General features: G+C 48.2%; 2 protein-coding genes across 7 annotated transcripts in view; both read right to left on the bottom strand.

Moving 5' to 3' along the window:
* The window catches only part of SLC25A51 (solute carrier family 25 member 51), a 292,109-nt gene that overhangs the window by 69,084 nt on the left and 203,491 nt on the right, over nt 1-19,534 (bottom strand). The gene's annotated exons all lie outside the window — the stretch shown is intronic.
* The window catches only part of ZCCHC7 (zinc finger CCHC-type containing 7), a 114,374-nt gene continuing 97,506 nt past the window's right edge, over nt 2,667-19,534 (bottom strand). For all 6 annotated transcript variants that reach the window (XM_052701460.1, XM_052701458.1, XM_052701457.1 and 3 more), the window contains 3 exons: nt 9,241-9,336; nt 4,465-4,582; nt 2,667-4,031 (listed from right to left, as the gene is read on the bottom strand). In XM_052701460.1, the coding sequence (XP_052557420.1) occupies nt 3,586-4,031; nt 4,465-4,582; nt 9,241-9,336 (660 nt within the window). In that variant the 3' untranslated portion in view covers nt 2,667-3,585. The remainder of the gene's footprint in view (nt 4,032-4,464; nt 4,583-9,240; nt 9,337-19,534) is intronic.

Raw genomic sequence — 19,534 nt, 5'->3', positions numbered from 1 at the left:
TGTCTCTCCAGCTCTCCTGTAGCTCCCTTGAGGCATAGGAAGGCTGCTGTAAGGAGCCTTCTCCAGACTAAGAAGCCCAGGTGCTCCTGTTCTGACTGCAGTAATTCAGGTGGCATCTCATAAGACTACACAAAGGAGAACCTCCTCCGTCTCCTTGTTTGTCACCCCGCTGCTGATGCACTGCAGGACACAATTAGCTTTCTGGCCATAGTATAAGCCCATGTTGAGTTTCTCATCAACCAATGTCTCCAAGTCCTTCTCAACGCTGCTCCCAGTCCACTCAGTGATCTACCTTTGTGAGTGCTTGATATTGCCCCAGTCCACGTGCAGAACCTCGTATGGAGAGGTTCACACGGGCTCACCTCTCAAGCTTGTCCCAGTCCCTCCTGATGGCATCCCTTCCCTCCAGCGTGTTGACCGTATCACTCAGCTTGGCGTTGTCAGCAAACCTACTGAGTGTGCATCTGATCCCAATGTCCACATCACTGACAGATGCTAAAAGTGCTGGTCCCAGTATGAATCTCTGACTTGTAACTGTGTTGACCACAGCTCTTGAGTGTCCCCATCCAGTCAGCTCCTTGTCCACCAACCGCTCCATCCATTAATCCATCTCTCTCTAATTGAGCGACAAGAATGTTGTGCAGGACACTGTCAGATGCTTTGCACAAGGCCAGGTAGATGATGTAAGGTTCTCTTCCCTTATTGTTAGTAAACATTAATTCAATGTAAATACATAACGAGTTCATGTAGCAGCCTCGCAAGTTCAGCAATGTTGGTACTTTCACACTTCGGTATTTCCCTAGGTTGGGCATTTTCAGTGCGTATCATTTTCACATTACCACTGTTGCCTCTCACATTTGCTAGCCTGCTAAATAACCCATCATCACATTAAGCCATTGCATAACACCTGCACAAGCAGCAAGTACACTGGCCTTTCTGTTTCCTTGTGGGATGCTTTGCAAATGAGGAACAGAATATTTAGTTGAGGGTTCTCAGGGATAGAGACACAGAGAAGATCTCCATGGGGAACCTCTCAAGAGCATCACCTCCCAGGTGGCACCAGAAGAAAGTTCCTCTGGTTTTCCTGTCCAGGAGTGGCTGTGAAGTTTTCCTTCACAACACACAGCACAGCAGCTGTAAAACACCTCCTATATGGATCAAGGACTCTTCTCCCTCTCTCTCTGACGTTAACTGCGGTTTGTTGTTCTGTCCTTGGTCTCTCGGACACCGCAGAAAACACAGCAGTTTCAGTTTTGGAGGAGTGAAGCAGAGGTCTCCCTGCTCGTGATGTTCTTCAGTAAATGAGCACGGTGAATGTGAAAACTCTCCAGAGCACAGACACACTATTGTGCAACGTAGAGAATGACAAGGCCAAAATTCCACTGGCCCACTTCTGTCTTAAACGAAAACCAAATCAAACTACAACAAAGATATTACTGAACATTTGCCTCAAAAACAGCAAAGAAAATAATTCCGGGAGACGCCCTAAAATCTGCCTCACTACAGCTTAAGGGAATTCTCCCCTGCCTGTTATTGTAGTTTTGTGCTTTCCAGTACTCTCTGCGGGCAGAACCACCAGCATGCAGCCTTCTGAGATTCATCTTCTGCTCACACTTTCTTAGTGCATACGGTTTGCAGCCCTACAGGCTGCTGATGTGCAGGGGTACAGCCACACACACAGTGGCACCTGCCGATTTCTGAGCTGCCCATCACCTGTAGATGGAGAATCAGGAACTCCCTGAATCACAACACTTCTGTCCAAGGAAGTGCTACAGGACAGAAGCTCTGAGGATGCATTCTCTCAAGCTCCAGGTGGCCACTGAGTGAATGGGGCAACTGCTGGATGAGCTGGAACTGACCTAAATACTGAATACAAAACTCTCCTTCTGTATCTACCAGTCTGCATGCTGTGCCAGATGAAGGCTGCTGGAGACTTTTGTTCAAATAGAAAAATGTGTTGGTGAATAAAAAGGGATGTAAAGCACAACACGTGGGAGAAGGTGAGTTCAGTGTTGGGGTCTTTTCAGGATGTATATATTTTTAATAAGAGGTGAAAGTGATTTATTTTTTTCAGCCAAAAGGAAGTTTTTAATCAGGTAATTGATGAAGTTGAGAAGAAAGACATTTCAGCCACCAGCACGAAGGCACTTACTCAGAACTGGGCACTGGGTTCTGAATAAGATGTCCTTGACAAGTCCTGACAGTTCTCAAGCATTACATGGGTTTAGGTCTGCCAAAAACAGCTCTGGACAGAGACAATATGGCACTGAAATACCGGGGTTGTCATTTGGGACCCTGAAAAAAACAAAAAGCAGGGAGCTTACAGAGAGTGGAACAGTTCTGGCAGAAAGACAGCCCCCATTTTTCTGTACTGCAATACCCTTCTGATTTCTCCTCCTCCTATACCCATGCATTTGCACAACTTGCAGGTTCTTTCCAATTTCTCTGTAAGCAGAAAGAGAGGATGCCTAACTTGACGAACACGTGCAGGTAGTTGCTTCCTTCTGCTTGGCAAAAGTAGTGGTATGCTGCAGCACAGGTCCTGAACCCACAAAAACAGGAAATCTCCTGGCAGCGCTGTAGTTTCAGCTCAAAATAGGGGAAGCAGACAGTGTGTTCTTAAGTAGTTCTGCTTGCCAATGAGACAATGTAGAGCAAATCAGTGGTTATGGATATCCCCCATGTAAATTTTTATTTGAATTATTCATTTGGTCAAGCATTTGTTGTTACAAAACTTTAAACAACATAAACGTCCAATTCTACAGTACAAAAATAACTGTCTTACAAATAACTTTAATTATTAAATTTTAGCGCATCGTGTCTGGAATCAAACACACTTTTCATGCTCTACCATTTCTGCAGACACAACTCCCACACCAAGGGGAACAGTGACATATCTAACATGAGATGTACACTCTGCTGTATTTTCTTAGCTGCTTTCTCCTGCTGTTCTAGCCAGACAGCAAAGAGGTGGAATGTGGTCAGTCAGAGCTTGCCCACGCTTGGCACCCAGAGCTGTGGCACTGATGGTGGTGGACCTGCATTGCAGAGCAAGGCTGGAGACCGTCACTTCCCAAAGCTTAAAGCAACACCTTCACAGCAGCTTCTCGAAGGGACAGGATGTGCCCTGGAGAGCAGCTGATGGGAACACGCACATCTGCACACATGGACCCAGCTCCTGCTCATGCAAAAGCTTACCTTCAGTGTCAACACGAGTGCCGTGCCAAGATCCTGCTATCAGAGCTACATCTCACCAGCAAAGAAACAAATCCTACCCAAAGCAGCAAGGGCCTTCCCCAGCCCAGCCCCTCACATTACAAGCAAAGGCAGCAAACTTACACGAGGACTGCTGAAAAAGTACAGTAATTCCAGACACAAATACTAAATGCTCCCTGCCAAGTGAACAGCGCACAACAGACAAAGCATCTCTTTTGGAAGTAGAGAAGGATGCTTCTTGTGTGACTAGGGCCTGGGCATGTCCACCCAGACTCAGGGACATACTCAAATTCAGTGTGTAAGGAGTGACAAAAACAAAGAACAGGCAGAATCAGGGCCAGCAACTGTCAGTGCTTCCCATCTACCTCCTCACCAGCAGGAGGATTTCTGTTTAGACTTTTTCCTCCTCTGTTTTATAAGGAATAAATTCTCATTGATATCAGGACTAGCATCCCTCTGTTTTTTCCTTTTCTTCTTCCTTTTAGCAGCTTCCGGAAGTTGCTGGCCATACTCCTTCTTGCTGCCATGTGCCTGGAGAACAGACTTGTGATGTTTTTTGCTGCCCTTGGATGTCTGCTTATGATACCCTCTAGGGAAGTCGTCCTCCATCTCGTGGCCCCTTTCAACCTCACTTCTGTGTCTTTTTGCTCTCTGTTTGTCTGCCTGGGATGACGACTTCTTCTTCTTGCGATGCTCATTTCTGTTACGTTTATTGTGCTCCTCCCAAGGCTTTTTCTTGCAGCTGTGCCCTCCATGTTTTTCTTCCTGCCATGGTGTCTCTGGCTGTAATGGCAGAAGGCCAGCTTCTTGCAGTTCTGTAAAACAGATCAGCTCACTTCAGTACCTGCAATGAAAACCTGAAGCCCCGTGCTAGAGCCACTGTAGTTTTCCCTGTACAGGGTGTCTCAATTTGGTAGATTTTTTTGAGGTGTTTTTTTATTGTCCATAGACAAGAAGCTTACTGACTTACAGTTTAAGCCTCCTCTTGCTAGTTTATTAGCATTTCAATGTCAGCAGAATTAAAACATCTGACAACACTCACCTAGGGGCATTGAAATGATGTATTTCCATGGTACACAGAAGATTAAGGTCACAAACCTCTTACTACTCCTGGAGTACCTTTCCAAATTCCTACAGCTTCTCCCAAGACATGGAAACAATTCAGCACTACTTCAGAAAGCAGCAAGCCCGGGAGAAAATATTTCACAGAACTGAAAATAAAAAGGGATCTCCCAAAATGTGCTGTACCTGTGATCTTTCTTTTTAACCTGTTTGCTCTCCTCTTGAGGTCACATTCATCATCGTAGTAGTGGATGAATGGAGAAGCAGGGAACATGCTTCCACGCATGCGCTTCTCTGAGCACTCCTGCAAAACACATTTTAAATCACTAGATGAGGCTGAGTTATGATTTCATGGGAAACAAAATGAGCAGGACTCTGCAGGTGCTGGTCTGTACCTACAGAGGATGCTGCAACCAATTCTTTAAAAACTGATAATTCTACTGATTTTCAACAGTTCTTTCAGCACAAAGAAAAACATTCCATGAACCAACCTGCAGCTGCCTTGCAGCAAGTGGAAGGACTCACGTGCCTTCCCACGCTTGTTACTGATCTGCAGCAGTCTTCAAGGCACAGAACTAGAAGCAGGTAGACACCAGGGGAATGCGCGCCAGCCATGCTGCGAGATGCAGGCGCAGGGCGCCCTGCCCGAGCTGGGCCAGCTCCCACTGCTGCCTCTGCAACTTGCTCTCCATCACGACCACAAGCCTCATCTCCTCAGGTCAACCCCTCCAGCTGTGAGGGGGCTTTTTCAACCTGTATCCCTTGGAGGGAAATGCAGGTGCAGAAATGTGGCACATTCAAAAGGTGTGGAGGGGGTTAAAGGAAGGAAAAGGCAACGAGGAGGAGCCCAGGCCAGGGCAGCCCCCTCTGCACACTGCCAGAGCTGTGTGTCACTTTCTTACAGATGCAGAACAAAGTAGAACGCCACAAAAGGTTCTGCCATGCAAAGACATCGGGTGTGCTGGGAAGAGAGCCCTGAACCACCCACTGCTCCCTGGATCACATCCACGTGAGCCCACGTCACAAACACTTCATTGAGGAATGTGTTTTTTTCCCTGCTGCACTCACAGTGTTTTGGCAATGTCTGTGGGCCTGGCTATGCTCCCTATGGATTTGCTCTCCACTTATTGGATGCTGCCCAGATGTAATGAACTCTGGGCCTGCCATTCCCCATAAACTACGAGGAGCTTTTGCTCACTGCATCTCCACGCCATCTAAGCAGCTTTCCTTCCTGCATTTGTGACTTCAGCCATACGAGGCCTCTAGGACTCCCTTTCCCTGTGTGTCCTTCTGCACTCTCCTCTCTCCCTTTTAGAGGAGCAATACATTAAAAATGCATTTCATACGTATTTCATATCCTCACCTCATCTTTAAATGGCCTTTGCTGGGCTGAAGTCAAAAGAAGGATTATTTTCTGTGGTGTCCTTCAAGGGAGCACTGCTGGGTCAGACCAGACTTCACTCTGCACACCTCAGCCACTCAGTGACCGCAGGCACCCAGCACACCCCACAAAGACACCTCCTTCCTCACCACTCCTAATTACCTCCTCAGGTTTAAGGGGAGAGGAGGGCAGTGAAATGAACAGCTGAAATACTTCTGCTTCTTGTGAATGGCACCTAACTCAGAGCAGGCTTCGTGCTGGGCACAAAGCTGCCTGCCTACCTTGAACAGAAGAAAATGTAAGCATTGCCACGGAGGTTACTGAAAGCAACACGGTTTGGCTTTCTGCAGGAGTACCTCAAGGCACATTTCTCCTCCTGTGATAGCTGTGAAATGCAGTGGCTAGGATGCTACACAACACCTTTGGCTTGCCCTGCAGAAATACAGCCCTTCATCACTTCTCGTTTTGCTCACTTGTTGACATGGAAGCATTAGTGAACTGTGTGCCACCAAAATTAGCACTCCTCTTTTCTGCTGAAACATAACTTCACTGAAAAATCAACTGCATGTCCAGCAAGCACCGTGCTGTGCCCTTCCTCCCAGGTGAGCTGCCACTGCTGCCACACACTTTGTACTGTTCAGTACTCTTGGGACAGTGTTTGCCACTGGAGGGGACAGACAGAGAATGGAAAGCAGAACCTGCTGCCAGCCTGCAGGAGGAATTTTCTGTGTGACTGGCGTATTGTGATGTGAATGCAAAGCACATCTGCAGTTACTGGTCAGCTCCTTATCCACGCTGCCTTAAAAACTTGCTGCAGCCTGAATAAGGGGCTGTGTCCCTGGTTGGTTTACCTCCTCCTCAACCTTCCTACACAGATGTCCCACAGAAGAGCACATCTTTGCCAGGGACTCTGAAACACAATGGTTTGGAGGTGCGGATGGTTCAAAATGGACTGTGATGGGAAGTCTACTAAAGAAAACAAGATCTTTTCCCTTATTAGCACTGCAGCTCATTATGTAGAGTTTAAAAATACAACCGCATTAATAAATGACGCAGCAAATACAGCGAGCACAACTGCCAGGCGTTGGAACCTTTGGCAGCTAATGCCATAATTACTTCAATCTCTGCACACCCCCCACGTGTGCTCCACAGTCACCTTCTCACACAAACTGTGCAGTTAACTCCAGGATTTACCAACTTCTTTGCTCTTGCCTGAGTTGCTTCTAACAAAGAAACAGAACTTCAGATGTTCCTAAGCTAGATTAAATGGCACCATGAAAAGAAGCAGACTGCTGTGGGAAGCGCTGTGTTTTGTCCACACAAAACTAACAGCAGCAGCCTTCTCTTCCTGGTAGTCTGTTATTCCTCTGCTTTAAATGCTCAAGAAAGGCAGTGCAGGAGGGTTCCTGCAGTGCAGAAATGGGAAAAAAATGTTAAGAGATGCTTATCATTACCAGTAATGTTTACTGATAACAAATTTCCAATGAAAACAAACTAAAAAAACAAACAAAAAACCTCCAAAAAAACAAAATAAACAACAACAAAACAACAAAATAACCTCCAAAAAACCCCAAACTTTTTTCTTTTAATTGTAGCCAGGATTTTCAAGCTCTGGCAGGGCTGCTCACTGCATCAGTGCAGACACGGACTTTGACCTCAGTTTTCTTGGTCAGTGAGAGCTACAAATCTCACACATATTGCCTGTCCAGCTGGATCTCCATACATATGCATAGCAGACCACCAGCCCCATTCCTACAGCCATTTGCAAAGAGAAGGTTTTGTGATTTGAAGGCAAATACCCACTGATCATTATACAATGCAGTGCACATCTGGGATGCTTTTCTGTGCATACTGGAAGATCTGGTGAGAATTTCTGCCCTTCTGCATTATTACTGACTTCTCAATTTTCATTCAGCCACTTCTGAGGCTATCTCTGCTCCTCACATGCTAGGGAAAATACTCTTATCTTTAACACTGATAACTGTAAAATGTTGCTCTTGTCTCATTTTGTTCCCTTACTTGTGTTATACAATTTGTACCTATTCCATCCAAGTAACAACCATCATCTCCCAGAAATGAACTAATTATTTTCAAAGCTCATTTGTAACCATGTAACCATTGCTGCCTTCCTTGAATGCCATTTTTAGGGCAGTTTTGTAAACTGTTCTTCGTCCACTGCCAATGATCACTTTCACTTTTTGTTCAAGCATGCCAATCCAGGTCTCATTGCATACCTTCATTTCAGTGTATACATTTCTGGCAGTGGCTTTATTCTGTCTTTGTTTGGTTTCAGAGCTATCTTTAAGGAAACTTTTATTTACTGAATATCTTACTGAAGTCTTATATAGCAGACAGAACAAGATGGTTCTCTTGACTACAGTGCCAAGGTCTTGAACTGTCATCACACGTGGGGCCATGTCTTCAGCAGACACCCTGCACACAAAGGCAAGGATTTGGATCTCATACCGCAGCCAAGGTCATGCCTGCAGTGCTCGCATTTCCCACAGGTTACACCGGGCTGCTGGTGCCTCTTACCTGGTTTGGACTGGAAGAGCCACTTATTGCCTGCCTCTTCCAAGGCATCTGTGAAGGCAGCAGCGTGTCCATATTACACGCAACGGCCTCAACATACTGCTCAAAGAGAATGCCTTCATTTGTCTCCAAAGACTGCTTGGCATCAAAATTTTTCTTTCCTCCTCTTTTGGATCAGCCAGGAGAACACGCAGGCAAAGCTGCCCTACCTGTCCCACTTATTATCCACAGAGATTACAAATTTAGATGAAAATAGTGGCATGCTTTTCAGGAGTGAACACACAGAGCACGCAAGAAGGAATTAGCTGACAATTTACTCTCTCTAAGCAATAGGAAACAATAAGCTTAACCAACACACATGTAACACTCATTTCCTAGAATATTTGCGGCTACTGAACTTTTAAAAAACCCCTTTACCCTTTGAGCTAGATATCTGCACGGCCAGAGCTGCACTTGTCACGGTGGGAGGTTAGAAAAGGTGGTAACATTTGGAACTAATACCAGAAGATGCAGCACAACTCCAATTTTTACTGCTCATGATCACCACCTCTGCACCTTGCAGCATGCCAGTAAGCTTACTTCAGCTGCTACAAACTGGGATCCTCAGAAGAGGCAGAAATGGAGAATTCCCAAAACAGCAATTCCAGTTGCTGGGCTGACTGCTGTAAGCAACCTTTTGTGATGTTGAATGTGGCAGCAAGCTTCATTCCATAAACCGTGTGAGAAATGGGAAAAAATACAGCTCTGTTTAGTATCTGTCCATTACATATTCTTTCTCCCAACTTAAAAACCAAACCAATAAACCTGACTCAGTAACTCCTCCTTTTTTTCCACACCTTTAAAATCAGATCATTGTGTGAAATCACTGCATGATGGCCTACGCTGATTTCAACAGTGCTGCAGACTCACAAATGTTTCATTAGAGCAACCCTGCGTGCAACATTAGCTTGACTGCTCCAGCTCTTTTCTCCAGCCATGATCTGTGGATAGGGATGAATTTCTATTCCAGAGGTACAGCCAGCACTGAAGCAGAGGCTGCTGAGACTTACATATCCAAAATGTCCTTTCCGGGAGCAGTTGTAGCAGTACACGGCAGCAGAGTGCTCAGAGTGGGAACTGGCTGCCTTGATTGGTCCAGGGTTTGTCTGAAAGAGAGAAATTGGTGACAGTTGGGTCAGGCAGTATTCCAGATGCCAAATTGAAAATACATTAAATGACTGCATAATTTTATTATGCTTAAATCAACCTGTCCCTACTTGCTGTTGGAATACTGAGTTTGAAAAGAACCACGTTCCTGACATTACTGCAATTATGCAGAGCAATGTAACCGTGAGCACCACAAGTGAGACGGGAAGAGACTGGAGACTGAATGCTCAGCATCCATTCTGCCCGGCCATGTTGTTTTGGCCCTGAATACAGACACACGGGCTGCCGATTTATCCACCCCCCTCCTGCCTTCCTCCAGCCTTGGCCGCCTGTCACGCATGCCCTGTAGTCCCGCTGGGAGGGTCGGGGCCACCAGGTGTTGCCCCCACCAGCTGCATGGCCACAGCTGTCACTGCAGAGCGCATTCCTCCTAGCAGAGCTCAGAGCAATGCGGCAGAGATGCGACTGAGACACGGCGCTTCCACTGGCTGCGCTCCCAAACCTACGCCTGCTCCAAAAACCACAGCAAGAAGCACAGTCACTCAGGAGGAACCTGCCACACCTCTCAAGACAACCGAGAGGTTTTTGTCTTTAAACCCTTACGACTGCACTCATCCACTGTGAAAGCCACTGTGTCCTCATGCACAGCCTCCAAGAGTGACAGCAGTGCTTCAGAAGCAGGCAGAAAGGACAGAAATCTTCTCATGTCAAGTTTTGGTGGGTAGGGTCACCTGACTGTGAGCCCCTTCAGCCTTGACTTTAAGGATGTGTTGCAGATCCATGCTCCCCAGATCATAAAAAATTTACCAGCGAAGTGATTTCTCACATATTTCTCATCCATGTCTTACAGTGAGAGCTCTCCAGTGGTATGTTATTAAGTTGCTAAGCTGGTTTAGTTTTTCAGGTTGTTCCTTTTAACATAGCAAAGAAAGACGTCAAACCTCTGCATACACCTGAGGAAAGATCTATGGGTTCTGTGTTTTGGAAGAATCATCCATATCCTAAATAGTTTTCAACGCGGACAGTTGTCCCAGCAACAATCTCCCCTTTGGCCAGGGCTCCTAGAGAGCAGAGATAAATCTTGCAGTTGAGACCCTCCTCTGCATTCCTACTGCACGGCATTTCACCTCTAGAAAATCTGTTTTCAAAGCTGCTGTCAGCTGATGCCCGCACAGGGAGGCTGCTCAGGCCCCAGAGCACTCCTTCAGCCAGTACCCATCTGCCCCACAGAGATTCCCACAACCAGAATGGCAGCACCATACAGTGGTGAAAAATAAAGCCCAGACCACACCATCACTGTTCTGCCAGCTAGTCCATAATATGCGCCACAACTCCACCTGAAAATGGCTTGATTGTATTGCTTGGTCTTTGCAAAGTTACAAAAAACACGCATTATCCTAGAGAAGCAATTCTAAAATGCTGCCTGGAAAAATGCTGAATAGGGCTCCTCCAGCGCCGTTACGATTTTGGCCACTCTTGGTGCTCTTGTACTGAAACTTCATTAGTATTTCTTTTGGGCTCCAAACGCTACTACTTTCCAGGGAGAAAGAGAAGGAGGGTCTCCCACTATTTTGCACTGCTCTTTTGAAAATCAGTCCCAGACGTATGGATGCCAGCGGGCATGGAGCATGCTCTCCAGAGCACTGCAGTGATTTATATGGCCACGTTAGTAAGAAACTGCGTGCATGCACTCCTCCAGCAGGTGCCTCATTCTAATCCAAAAGTTAAATACACAGCAGCAGATAAGAACTCACCTGACTCATGAATTGCACTTGACATTCGTACACACTGGTGTACACTTCTATGCACTTGAAGCTCCCAGTCGCTTACAGAGACTCAAAAGCCAACAGCTGCACCAAGAGCTGCCTGTGCTGTGAGCTGCCCCACACCACCAATAGGATCACGCAGAGCTGCTTTCCCACATTTCAGAACAACCGCGTGCAAGAGATGCCCAGATGTTTTCCTTTTCTGCTGTACAAGAGTGCTTAAGCCTCCCCCACTTATGGACATACACCCATCGACCACAACCTCTTGCTCTGGCCCAAGCCAGCCCCTTCCTCCTCCCCGCTCCCTTTTGTCCAGTTAATGAGAAAGGTCACATTTAGGGAAAGAAATTGAAGCGGAATACTCACTGCTCATATTACAACTCTACATAACTTTACTTCCTTCCGTAGCCAAACAAAAAGGAAACCTATGTTATAAACCCTCTGTTTTCTTACTACTTAAGGCTTAAAAAAGCATCTGAAGACTCCAGCCATATGGGCACAAAATAAAGTATTCATGAACGTAGCTTCTCTATGTTATTTTTTTTTTTGTTACAAACATTTAAATAATCTATATTTGTAGGGTGATATCTTGGAGATTACTTCACTATCAATATATAGAAGTAATAACCTGGTAGATAGCATTACCTATGAAAGGTCCATCCCATCTGCTATTCTTGCTGAAAGCTTTTCATGCACCAGTAAACTCAGTAAATATCAGAAGATAAAGCATAAGCCTACCACGCCATGGATTTACTCCTAATGTCTCCTCAAAGTGCAGCCTGATGCAACGATTACAAATGATTTTTCTTCTAATGTCATTTTACATAACCCTTTTTTCTGCATGAGTAGTTAGTGTGGAATGAATGAATGAATGCCATTAAAACAGTTAATCATTATCTGGGACATTGGCCTTCCTCCCTTCTCAACTAGGAATCTCCATGACAAAGGCCAAGAGATCAAAATGCCAGGGCTGCCTCACTGGCCTATTTCTGACAGTAATTTTTTATGCAAATCGACCTGCTGGGCAGCTACCTCTGTGACCTTGAGCTCCCCTTATCTGCTGCGACTCGGATCCAACGAGGGCTCGCCGTTACGAAGCTCATTACTCCTTAGGGCCTGCAATCTGCCTAATTCAGGACAACCTTCCCACCTCCGCTGTGTAAATTTCTCCCTGCTGCACGCAACGCGTGCGCCGCACCGGTGCCAAGGGCCAGAAGTGGGACCTGTGTGCAACTCCAAGAGCCCCTGCCTGACAAGCACACCTTGAAGACACACACGAGAGTAGCTCTGCAAGTAAAGGACGATGCTTAACTGGCATCCTTCACAATTCAGGCTCATACAAGGCCACTCGTCTGACCTCCCGAATCATCAGATGCAGCCACAGCCCAACCAGTGCACAGCCAACCCCAGGAACTGGTGAGGATGCACTTGACTCAGGCTGATCAGTCTCTTCTCCAAGCCACACTTGGAGAAGCAACAAAGCCCCTGACATCCAGGCACATCACAGAAGAGCTCCCAGTGCCACCCAGAGGTGACACCACCAGACGACACCAAGGCTGCGCCTTCCATCGCTTGGTCTGCTTCTATCAGCTGCTGTTCCACCTCCGCGTGAGGCCCACCCTTGTTCTGTGTTTTCCATCACAGTCATCGGGGCAGCTCCACTGTGAGACAGCAATTCTGCAACCTCCTTACAGCACCTCAGGACTTCTTGCTGCAAGGCTGCTTTGCAGCACCCCAAACCTCTCAATGCCCCTCATGCACACTGCTGGCTGTGCTCACACTTGGCCTGTCTGTTTGGTTTTACTCTTCTTTTTGCCGCGCTCCAAAGACGAATGATGGCCTGCAGAAAGAAGGGGTCAAGGGCTGTGTGGGCAGAGTGCATCAGTGCCTGAGCCTCAAGAGCTAAGAAGGTGCTCCACAAAACAAGCGTACGAGTGCCACGCAGTGCAGTATTCCCACTCTGAGAGGTGAACAAGGCGTAAGACTTGGACTAAAACTCACCAGCACTCAGACTTTCCCAATTTCCTGAGCCACTGGAAGACAATTATCAACTGAATCACCGCATGCTGCATCTTGCACACTAGGACTGGACAGGGAAATGATCCAAACGGGTCCAACACGGAAAAACATGCATTTATTTTCCCTTTACAAATTACCATAATCTATCTGTATACCGACCGAAACAGTGGCAGGTTGGGATCATTTCTGTATATTACAAACTGCCAATATAAGATACTGCGTTATACTGTAATTATACGAAAGGTTTTTGATGTTGTTATTTTCTTTAACCATGTCCTGCACCCAACAGACCCGCATTCCGTTGGGTAATTCCTTAATTAGGCAGATTTTTGAAACAAGTATTATGTACACAACAGACCAGAACGTCTCCTTTGGAGTCCTCCTAGTCTATCAGGTGATTGCATCATTAAGCCACATGCTCTACGTAGTAAAAATCCTTATGAAAATTCATGAGAGAAACATACTGGGCTCGATGCATACTAATACATCAGAAACATTCACATTTCGTGTTTCGATTTCAGTTTGGACCCCACAAGTCCAAACAATCATAAATACATCATTTCTTTACCAAATTTAATTTCCCCATCTTGCTGGCTGCCTGAAAAAACTTGCTTTTCCAAGAGGAGTGGTGGAACTCCCCCAGGCAGCGAGCTGCTCTGTCCCAACTGCACCCAAGAATCTCACTGCAACTTGCTTCTCGTCAACGAGCTTACCAAACATATCCTAACACCCACAAAGCACAGTGAAATATCCAACAAACAGCAGTATCACTAAACTGTTTTTTTATTATTCCCTTACGCTAAATAATCTATATCAAATGGGCAGGATTTTATTTCTGGATGTACAGTGAGAAAATCCAAAGCCCTTTCCAGAAGAAGGAACGTAACACACTCAGTCCACAGCAGGCACTGTAAAGTGGACGTTTCCTACAGAAACACCTTTATTTAATGCATTTTAAATAGATGCAAATAGCATCTACAATCCACTATGTCAGAACGTTACAGTGAAAGACAAAAAATACATCACGCACTCGAAGGAAATTAATGTAATCTTTTGATACTCTTATGAGCAGAGAAAAATACACTAAAATATTAATTCAAGAAGTCTCTCATGAAAAACGGATAAGGAAATCTCAAGTTTGTACAGAACGCGAATATATGCAAGATGGGAAGGATAACAACAACACAATCCCCGAATGCCTCAGAACCGTGGTGGTTTAAAAGGCATCCCAATTTTCTCCAAAGGTGGTGGCATCTATCCATTCGTCCATGGCTAATTTTACACGGGATGCAAAGCGTTATTTAAATGGGATGGTGCATTACCCTCCAACTATTTCTGACGTAGCTCTCAAACTACAAACCTCTCTTTCTTCCATTTTAATTTTAAAGTAAGTTAGCAAACACTTCCTCCTTAATCCCCGGGGACGATCTCGGCAGCGACACGAACGTGCAAATTTATGACAGCCACACAAACGCTGCTCCGAAGCAACGCGTGACATTAAGTGAAATCGTTTCCTGGAAAGATATTATAGGTATCTATATTTTATTTGCCATCTTAAACATATCTCGGGTCTTTATGACCTTATTTTTAAAATGTATTTCCTTTTTACATTTCCTGGTGCAAATGGACTGCATAAATAAGCAATGTGCTATGAGGCTTCAGACTAGCCGATAAACCCTTTCAATTTTCATGCCAGCTTCTTCTTTTGTAATTCAAATCTGGCTGAAAACTGGCAGCTCTGAAAACTGAAACAAGCACTGCCACAAATACCTTGTAATGCTATCGACCTTGTCTGCCCATGCAGTGAGAAAGGGGGATGCATATGTGTCTGCAGTCATCCAGATAACACAACTCATTTTTTTGGGGGGATAACAGAAGCCAGCCCCGGACCGCGCACCAAAAGCAGTCATTACCAGGCAGGCGGAGAATAAGTCTCTTCAAAATACACGCCGCATTTAAAAACATATACAGGGCTCAGCCACCGCTTTCATTACCAATTTTAATTTAGCTCCTTCAGTTTGCCAGCCAGATAAACTCTTTAGTGCTGTTTTTTAATCTATTTGCCGCATTTTTATGTTTAAGATTATAGTAATATGGGACGGGAGAAGGAATCACTTCTGGAGGAAATAAAGAAATAGATCCGCTTATCGGCACCCATCAGAAAGTTCATTAATCAGCAGGGCTTTGTGCCCCCTAAATTGAAAGGTTAAATAATCCTCTCAGGAATATTTCTCGGCACCGCCGCCAATTGTCCGGAGAGAAGCTGCCATTCAGGGCGCCGGGGATCGGTGACAGGGTATTTTACCACCGCTTGGACCCCAGACAATGATGGACAAATGGCCTGGCGTACAAAGAAACCTTTTAGTACACGGCTGGAAGAAGGACCACAAGCTGTGAAGTGGGTGGGGAACAGCCACACATCCACAGCCCGACGTGGCCACAGCACTGCACGGCATGGCACAGCATTGTGCAGCACTGCACACCACTGCACAACACAGCACTGCACAACACAGCACTGCATAACACAGCACTGCATGGCAGTGCACAGCACTGCACAGGACAGTTCTGCACTGCACGGCATTGCATAGAACAGCAAAGCACAAAACTGCACAGCACAGCACGGCACTGCACAGCACTGAACCACACAGAACTGCACAGCACAGCACAGCACAGCACAGCACTGCACAGCACGGCACTGCACAGCACAGCAGAGCACTGCACAGCACATACGGCACTGCACTGCACTGCACTGCACAGCACAGCACTGCACAGCACAAACGGCACAGCACTGCACTGCACAGCACACACAGCACTGCACAGCACTGCACAGCACAGCATTGCACAGCACAGCACTGCACAGCACTGCACAGCACAGCACTGCATAGCACACACGGCACTGCACTGCACTGCACAGCACTGCACAGCACACACGGCACTGCACAGCACTGCACAGCACAGCACAGCACTGCACAGCACTGCACAGCGCGGCACAGCACTGCACAGCGCGGCACAGCACAGCACTGCACAGCACAGCACTGCACAGCACTGCACAGCACTGCACAGCACAGCACAGCACAGCACTGCACTGCACAGCACAGCACAGCACTGCACAGCGTGGCACAGCACTGCACAGCACAGCACAGCACTGCACAGCACTGCACAGCACAGAACTGCACAGAACTGCACAGCACAGCACAGCACTGCACAGCACAGCACAGCACTGCATAGCACAGCACTGCACTGCACTGCACAGCACTGCACAGCACAGCACAGCACTGCATAGCACAGCACTGCACAGCAGGGCACTGCGCAGCACTGCACAGCACAACACAGTACAGCACTGCACTGCACAGTACAGCATGGCACAGAACTGCACAGCACAGCACTGCACAGGACGGCACTGCACAGCACAGGACAGCACTGCACGGCATCACAGAATCACAGAATGACAGAATTGTAGGGGTTTTAAGGGACCTCCAGAGCTCATCGAGTCCAACCCCCTGCCAAAGCAGGTTCCCTACAGCAGGTTGCACAGGTCGGCATCCAGGCAGGTCTTGAACATCTCCAGAGCAGGAGACTCCCCCCCCTCCCTGCAGCCTGTTCCAGTGCTCCTCACCTCACTGCACAGAAGTTCCTTCGCACATTGGTGCAGAACTTCCTATGCTGCAGTTTCCGGCCGTTTCCCCTTGTCCTGTCTCCACTCACCACTGAAAAGAGTCCGGCCTCGCCATTCTGCCCCCACACCTCAGATACTGACAGACCTGGATCAGGTCCCCTCTCAGCCTTCTTTTCTCAAGGCTGAACAGCCCCAGTTCACTCAGCCTTTCCTCATAGCACAGATGCTCCAGGCCCCTCACCATCTTGGTGGCCCTCCGCTGGACTCTTCCCAAGAGATCCCTGTCTGTTTTGTACTGGGAGCCCAGAACTGGACGCAGAGCTCCAGATGAGGCCTCAGCAGGGCAGAGCAGAGGGGGAGGATCACCTCCCTCGACCTGCTGGCCACGCTCTTTCAATGCACCCCAGGATGCCATTGGCCCTCTTGGCCACAAGGGCACACTGCTGGCTCATGGCCGACCTGTCGTCCACCAGGACACCCAGGTCCCTCTCTGCAGAGCTCCCCTCCAGCAGCTCATCCCCCAACCTGTACTGGTGCATGCCATTATTCCTCCCCAGATGCAAGACTCCACACTTGCTTCTGTTAAACCTCATCCGTTTTTTTTCTGCCCAGCTCTCCAGCCTGTCCAGGTCTCGCTGAAGCATAGCACAGCACAGCACAGCACAGCACTGCACTGCACTGCACAACAGGGCACTGCACAGCACAGCACTGCACAGAACTGCACAGCACTGCACAGCACAGCACTGCACAGCACAGCACAGCACTGCACAGCACTGCACTGCAATGCACAGCACAGCAGGACACTGCACAGCACTGCACAGAACTGCACAGCACAGCATTGCATGGCACAGCACAAAACAGCACTGCACAACACAGCACTGCAAAGCACAGAACTGCACAGCACTGCACAGCACAGCACTGCTCTGCACGGCACAGCACTGCACAGCACAGAACAGCACAGCACAGCACAGAGCACACAGCACACAGCACAGCACAGAGCACACAGCACACAGCACAGCACAGAGCAGAGCACACAGCACACGGCACACAGCACACAGCACACAGCAGAGCACACAGCATAGAACAGCACACAGCACACATCACACACAACACAGCACACAGCACAGCACAGCACACAGCACAGAGCAGAGCACACAGCACACAGCACAGCACAGCACACAGCACAGCACAGCACAGCACACAGCACACACAGCACACAGCACACAGCACACAGCACACAGCACACAGCACAGCACACAGCACACAGCACACAGCACACAGCACACAGCACACAGCACAGCACACAGCACACAGCACAGCACACAGCACAGCACACAGCACACAGCACACATCACACATCACAGCACACAGCACACAGCACAGCACAGCACACAGCACAGCACACAGCACAGCACACAGCACACAGCACACAGCACACAGCACAGCACAGCACACAGCACACAGCACACAGCACACAGCACACAGCACACACAACACAGCACAGCGCACAGCACACAGCGCACAGCACACAGCACACAGCACAGCACACAGCACAGCACAGCACACAGCACAGCACACAGCACAGCACACAGCACACAGCACAGCACAGCACACAGCACAGCACACAGCACAGCACACAGCACACAGCACACAGCACAGCACACAGCACAGCACACAGCACAGCACACAGCACACAGCACAGCACACAGCACACAGCACACACAACACAGCACACAGCACAGCATACAGCACACAGCACACAGCACACAGCACACAGCACACACAACACAGCACAGCACACAGCACAGCACACAGCACACAGCACACAGCACACACAACACAGCACACAGCACAGCACACAGCACAGCACACAGCACACAGCACACAGCACACAGCACACAGCACACAGCACACAGCACACACAACACAGCACACAGCACAGCACACAGCACAGCACACAGCACACAGCACACAGCACACAGCACACAGCACAGCACACAGCACACACAACACAGCACACAGCACACAGCACACAGCACACAGCACAGCACACAGCACACAGCACACAGCACAGCACACATCACAGCACAGCACACAGCACACAGCACACAGCACACAGCACACAGCACAGCACACAGCACACAGCACACAGCACAGCACACAGCACAGCACAGCACACAGCACACAGCACACAGCACACAGCACACAGCACACAGCACACAGCACAGCACACAGCACACAGCACAGCACAGCACACAGCACACAGCACACAGCACAGCACACAGCACACAGCACACAGCACACAGCACACAGCACACAGCACAGCACACAGCATAGCACACAGCACACAGCACACAGCACACAAAACACAGCACACAGCACACAGCACAGCACACAGCACACAGCACAAAGCACAGCACACAGCACACAGCACAGCACAGCACACAGCACACAGCACACAGCACAGCACACAGCACACAGCACACAGCACACAGCACAGCACAGCACACAGCACACAGCACACAGCACACAGCACACAGCACACAGCACAGCACACAGCACACAGCCAGCACAGCACACAGCACAGCACACAGCACACAGCACACAGCACACAGCACACAGCACACAGCACACAGCACACAGCACAGCACACAGCACAGCACACAGCACACAGCACACAGCACAGCACAGCACACAGCACACAGCACACAGCACACAGCACACAGCACACAGCACAGCACAGCACACAGCACAGCACACAGCACACAGCACAGCACACAGCACACAGCACACAGC

Source organism: Tympanuchus pallidicinctus, unplaced genomic scaffold (genome assembly GCF_026119805.1).
Source record: "Tympanuchus pallidicinctus isolate F22 unplaced genomic scaffold, pur_lepc_1.0 scaffold4, whole genome shotgun sequence".
In the NCBI taxonomy this organism is placed as follows: domain Eukaryota; kingdom Metazoa; phylum Chordata; class Aves; order Galliformes; family Phasianidae; genus Tympanuchus; species Tympanuchus pallidicinctus.
The sequence above is the reverse complement of the archived record's forward strand: the minus strand, read 5'-3'. Positions and strand labels throughout refer to the sequence as shown.